Source organism: Oncorhynchus clarkii, unplaced genomic scaffold (assembly GCF_045791955.1).
Source record: "Oncorhynchus clarkii lewisi isolate Uvic-CL-2024 unplaced genomic scaffold, UVic_Ocla_1.0 unplaced_contig_9206_pilon_pilon, whole genome shotgun sequence".
In the NCBI taxonomy this organism is placed as follows: Eukaryota; Metazoa; Chordata; class Actinopteri; order Salmoniformes; family Salmonidae; genus Oncorhynchus; species Oncorhynchus clarkii.
Window position 1 is genome coordinate 23,055 of NW_027259506.1, and position 6,671 is coordinate 29,725.

The following is a 6,671-nucleotide window of genomic DNA, read 5'->3' on the forward strand; positions in this document are numbered from 1 at the left end:
AGAATGCCCTTCAAGCCAATCAGAAACATGTCCTCAACAGTGCAGTGGTATAAAAAAAAAAATATTGTCATTTTGGTCCTTGATCTACACAAAATACTGTAATGTCAAAATGGAAGAAGAATTCTAACATTTGTAAAACATCTATGAAAAATTAAAATGATTATTACATTTAGTCATTTAGCAGACACATTTAGCAAACGCTCTTATCTTGATTACATAAGTATTTACATCACTGAGTCTACACATGCCTTTGGCTTTTGGCAGTGATTACAGCTGTGAGTCTTTCTGGGTAAGTCTCTAAGAGTTTTGCACACCTGGATTTTACAATATGTGCACATTATTCTTTCACAAGTTCTTCAAGCTCTGTCAAGTTGGTTGTTGATCATAGCTAGACAGCCATTTTCAAGTCTTGCCGTAGATTTTCAATCAGATTTAAGTCAAAACTGTAACAACATGTAGGCCACTCAGAAACTTGGCAAGAAACTCCAGTGTATACCAGTGCTCCCGCACATAGCTATCTGCATTGTGTCCCACCCTCCACCCGCCAACCCCTCTTTTACGCTACTGCTACTCTGTTCATCATATATGCATAGTCACTTTAACCATATCTACATGTACATACTTCCTCAATCAGCCTGACTGGTGTCTGTATGTAGCCTCGCTACTTTTATAGCCTCGCTACTGTAAATAGCCTGTCTTTTTACTGTTGTTTTATTTCTTTACCTACCTATTGTTCACCTAATGAATTTTTTGCACTATTGGTTAGAGCCTGTAAGTAAGCATTTCAATGTAAGGTATTACCTGCTGTATTCAGCGCACGTGACAAAAAAACTTTGATTTGATTTGATTTTATATATTTGGACTTGTGTTTTGCTATTTTCCTGCTGAAAGATGAATTTGTCTCCCAGTGTCTGTTGGAAAGCAGACTGAACCAGGTTTTCTTCTAGGATTTTGTTTGTGCTAAGCTCTATTCCGTTTCATTTATCCTGAAAAAATATATACCATCCAAAGTGTAGTTAATAACTTCACTATGGTCAAAGGGGGTATGCGATGTCTTCTTTTTATTTTTACCCATTACCAATAGGTGCCCTTCTTTGCGAAACATTGGAAAACCTCCCTGTTCTTTCTGGTTAAATCTGTGTTTGAAGTTCACTGCTCGACTGAGGGACCTTACAGATAATTGTATGTGTGGGGTACAGAGATGAGGTAGTTGTTTAAAAATCATGTTAAACACTATTATTGCACATGGAGTGAGTCCATGAAAGGTATTATGTGACTTGTTAAGCCCATTTGTAGTCCTGAACTTATTTACTCAAGACATTCAGCTTTTCATGTTTTATTAATTAGTAAACCAATTCTAAAAACATACTTTGATATTATGGGGTATTGTGTGCTTGCCAGTAACACGAAATCGCAAATCTTATATTTCTTGAAAAAGTAAAGGCTGTGAAAACTTTCTGAAGTCACAGTTTTCATACTGTTGGAAGTTTAATGGGGAACGTGAATGTGTCCAGTCTAATGGAGTTCCAGAGTGTACCAGTAGTTACAATGCAGAATTCCGTGAGCAGTTCCATGTCTCTGATATCATTCCCCTCTGTGTCTGTCTGGAGGTTTTTGTACAGCCAGTCAATCAGACTTTATCACTGTGGTTGACTTTCGGTGGAGGGACCAAACTGGGTGTTGGCAGTAAGTATTCAGTTCTAGATCCTTTTCAGTTCTAGATCTTGACCTTTGATATCAAAATCAAATACATTTGCTTAACAGTATTGTAATGAAACAGCAGGGAGCAGGTCTCGAACCCTCGACCTTCGAGCCCGAGGTCTGGCGCGCTATCTACTGTGCCCATAAACCCAGGGTCATTACACTATTACAACTCCCTTAAGTAGAAATGTATATTTATTTTTGGAGAATTTTCGTTGCATTTATTTTCCATATTTGTAAATTTAGTTAAAATAAAATGCCTATTCAAGATGTAATATATCAAACACGGTGTGTATTCATTTGGAACAGAGATACTGTTCAAATCAGAGTGGTTTAGATGAATGTAGCTTTACAAAGAACAAAAGCAGTGTCTCTATAGTGTCAGAGGTTTTTGTACGGCCGCTGAATGAGATTGTATCACTGTGGTTCACTTTTGGTGGAGGCACTAGACTGGAGTTTGGAAGTAAGTTTACCTACAGTGCCTCTAATTACTAATTCAAGAAAATGTTCTGACCTTGCATATAGATGCACTGATGAACTTGTGAGACAAGAAACTAAGATTAAAAATGTAATAAATAATATGCATGATCATGAGTCACAATTTGTGTGAATAGCTGAATATACCTTTTCGTTAGACCTCAAAAATTAAGCTACAATTTTTGGATTACAAGACCCTGTCTCGTAAATCATATCAGTATTCATTTTATTCTAGAATGACTTTTAAATGTATATAATTGTTGTAAGATGGTTATATTCAACATAAATGTACTCCTTCAGCATTCAGCTGCAAAGTATGGCTTTAGTTTTGCTATAATTTTCCTATTTCCTTTTTTTCCATCTTACTCGATCTCTGCTATTTTATATGTTTTTTTACTTGCTATTTGCTGTCTGTTGAAAAGTCTTGTTGTCTTGCGAAGTCAGGCTGTTCTGCTGTTCATATCAATATATTATTTTCATTTTGTGAAAGATTGTCCTGTAAATTACACATAACTATAATTAATTAATTTTTATTTAAACTTTTGAATGTTTTAGTGAGTCTTTTAATTAAATGTATCATATTGTTAGATGTTTACAGTCAACTGGAATTTACTTCCTCAGCACAGGCATTTTATCAAAAGATTTTAAATAAATTCATAATTTAAGAATTTTTCATACATTCTGTTTCAAAACAATCATATTAATTAATAGTGAAATGCAGTTTGATTCATAGGATTTTATTCCATTATAATAAAGGATGTTTGCTAACATATTTCATATTTTAAATAATAACATTTTGAAGATAGTTTAATGTATTTTCAGTCATCTCATGTAGTTATAATAAGCTTCAGTCGCTAGTCAAAGGGAAGTGAAAGAGTGACATAAAGAGTGATAAACTAACTGTCTGTTTGTTTGAGGAACAGAAACCTACTGATGGAGAAGGCCTTCATTTACAGCTAAGATGTAAAACTGCTGCATCATTATTGTCGTATCAGTCTGGTGATTGATAGTTCCCCTTGCCCTAAATTCCCACCTGTCTCCTAGGTGACGTTCGTCCCACCCTGACAGTCCTGTCCCCATCCAGTGTGGAGCTGCAGCAGGGGAAGGCCACTCTCATGTGCCTGGCCAACAAGGGCTTCCCCTCAGACTGGAAGCTGAGCTGGAAGGTGGACGGCAGCAGCAGCAACACCTGGGAGGTGACCGGGAGCCCCGGGGTCCTGGAGAAGGATGGCAACTACAGCTGGAGCAGCACCCTGACCCTCCCTGTCGACCAGTGGAAGAAGGTGGGCTCTGTGACCTGTGAGGCCACCCAGGGCTCCCAGTCTCCGCTCTCTGAGACACTGAGGAGAGACCAGTGTTCTGATTGAGCTCCCCCCTCTGACTCCACTGTTTTTACTCTGCACCTCTCCTTCTTACTGTTCCAGCAATACCAGCACACTGATCTAATGCTGGGCTGGATCCTGTGTGGGAATCCTTCCTCCAGCTGGAGCTTTTATCATAGTGGAACAAACAACAGAATACATGTCTGATTCTGATGTCAAATAGATCTGCTTGGCTTTCATATCACATGTGTTCTGAACCTTATGTGTTTATATGTTGAGACAATAAAGACGTTCAAAATGTTAAATTGTGTGTCTGGATATCATTCTTTAATGAGGTTTACCATTAGACATTTTTCTTTATGATTTGTTTAGTTTTCATAAGGAATGGAGAGCTCCGCCATGAAACACAATGTTACTGATACATTTCAGATAATGAACCTCTCTCAATGAACGCTTAGCTGATTGGGCCAAGTTTGGTACCAGTCAAAAGGATATCTACAGTACGACTCAAACTGAATCCATGTGCTCTAAACTCACTGGTCTTCATGATGTTACTAATACTGAAGACATATTACAAACCCACTGGTCTTCATGATGTTACTAATACTAAAGACATATTATAAACCCACTGGTCTTCATGATGTTACTGATACTAAAGACATGTTCTAAACTCACTGGTCTTCATGATGTTACTGATACTGAAACCATGTGCTCTAAATCCACTAGTCTCCATGATGTTACTAATACTGAAACCATGTGCTCTAAACTCACTGGAACTATCTGGGGACAGGTGAACATCTGGCTACTGTGCTGCTCTATTCTGGGAGTGTTGCAGTAACCCTGCCCATGCAAATATCTCTTTCAGCCTCACCACAGAACACAATCTCCCAGCCTCAAACCCTCTGGGACTGGGGCAGGTGTGTGTGTCTGACTATGGCTGAGGAACCAGACTTCACGTTAGACTTTTCATGACGTTCAAGTTGGGGACTTCACTCGCAGGTCTTTTATGGCTACGTAAACTACATTTATTTGTGAAAGATATATGTTAGATGTATTCCTATCTGACAAACAGAAGTCAAAAGGTTTGTCTGGGGGACACTGTCAGACTTTCTTTACTATAACATTGGAGTCTCACAAGGGTCAATATTAGGCCCCCTTCTGTTTACCATCTGTCACGCCCTGACCGTAGATTGCTTTGTATGTTTCTATTTTTAGTTTGGTCAGGGTGTGATGTGGGTGGGTATTCTATGTTTCGTGTTCTATGTTTTCTATTTCTATGTGTTTGGCCTGGTATGGTTCCCAATCACAGGCAGCTGGCAATCGTTGTCTCTGATTGAGAACCATACTTAGGTAGCCTGTTTTCCCACTTTGAGTTGTGGGTGATTATTTTCTGGTTTGTTGCACCTGTCAGAACTGTTCGTTTGTCGTTTTGTTGTTTTTGTTCCCGTATTCATTCTTCATTAAAAATATTATGGATAAGTACCACGCTGCACTTTGGTCCTCCTCTCCTTCTCCCGACGACAATCGTTACACCCTCTATATAAATGATCTCCCACTTGCTTGCCCACAAGTTAACATGCATATGTATGAAGACGATACATTCATGTATGTACACTCCAAAAATTGTTTACAAGTTAGCTGAAGCTATGTTATACATTTCTAAATGGATGACTGATTATTACCTGCATTTAAATATCTAAAGTACTTATCTAAAAAAAAATCCATTGATTCTTCCCAACAAGCTGTTCTTGTTAATGGGGAGAATCTGAACGTTGTGTCTCTCTTCAGGTATCTCGGCGTCATTTTGGAGTCCAACTTTAAGATACATGAAGAAGGTTGGTTAACACGGTCAAGTTTGGATTATCCAACACTAGGTTTATAAAACTTTAACTTCTTCTGGAGGCCGCCTAACTATATATGCTTGCTATGATCTTCTCACATCTGAGATATTGCCTCACAAGCAGGAGCTTCTATTCTGAAACCAATTGAATCACTCTGCAAACAAACACTTAAGATGTTTGATACCAACCCAAACAGTTACCACCATTATCACATCATTCACAAACATGATTATTTCAGTCTGGATAGGTTTAAGCAGTATGTAGATGCAAGCCTTTGTCTTTAAGATCCTGCATGGTGTTGCCCCTCCACCCCTATGCTGGCATTTCATGCTCAAGGAAGGCACCTCCAAGATAACAAGGGCAGTAACTACAGGGGATTGCATTTGTCCCTTTTTGACACAGTATATTCTCTCAATCTGCCTTTTCTGTTAGAGATACAATATACTGGAATGCAATGCCCATGGACTTGAGAAGCTGCACTGATTATTGTACTTTTAAATTTAAATTGAAAACATGGCTCAAACCTGTACACGAGTTATCTGTTGTTCCTTATATGTAAGATGACAGTTGATGAAAGTGTTTTTATTGCGAATAATTTGTTGTTGTTAGAATGATATATTATTGGATGTAATGTATTTGTACTTTGTATTGTTTAATTAAGTATTTGTATTGTGGCTGTGTGATTGCCCTTACCTGCCCTGGGAGTACAGTTGCAAAATAGCTTTTGGCTAACCCCGGCACATTTACCTGGATGTTGCATTATTGTAAGATTGATGTTGATTTATGTGCATTGTCCCCTATGAAAATATATATATATATATCATAAAAAATATATATACTGTATCATAATGATATCAAACTAGTACTTCTTGAATGCAAACGATATGACTGTATTCACTCTGTCAAGGTTGGAGCGGTATAGAAGTTGAGTAGGGCATGAATAGTTGGGTTCGGACAGGGTCAACATTCTTGCTATTGCGTACTGAAATTGGTGCTTCTTACAATTTGAATAGAAATCAAAGCGTAAAAAAAAATCTAAACCTATTTTTCATTTTGCTTAACATGTCCTTCAAAACAAAGCATTTTCTACAGCTCTGTATCCTTAGTGGTCCCAGTGTGTTTACAATGATTTAACATTTTTGCAGAATATATTGAGAGATATGTACAGTATGTGTCATATTTAGAAGAATTGATGTTTAGAATACTTTAGAATACGGGAGACTCTGTAGCTCTGCAGCTGTTGAGTCAGAGCAGTTCCTCTTTAGCTGAGGGAGGTTTTTGTACGAAGCTCTAACACTGTGTGAATGGAAAGCTGGCACCCTGCTGACAG

General features: G+C 38.0%; 1 gene segment (V, D, J or C); it reads left to right on the forward strand.

The window, feature by feature from the left end:
* Positions 1 to 244: 244 nt before the first annotated feature.
* LOC139400262 (Ig kappa-b4 chain C region-like) lies at positions 245 to 3,805 on the forward strand. The segment is given in 3 exon segments: positions 245 to 289; positions 2,011 to 2,164; positions 3,223 to 3,805. Coding segments are annotated over 3 exon segments (522 nt in total).
* Positions 3,806 to 6,671: the final 2,866 nt, after the last annotated feature.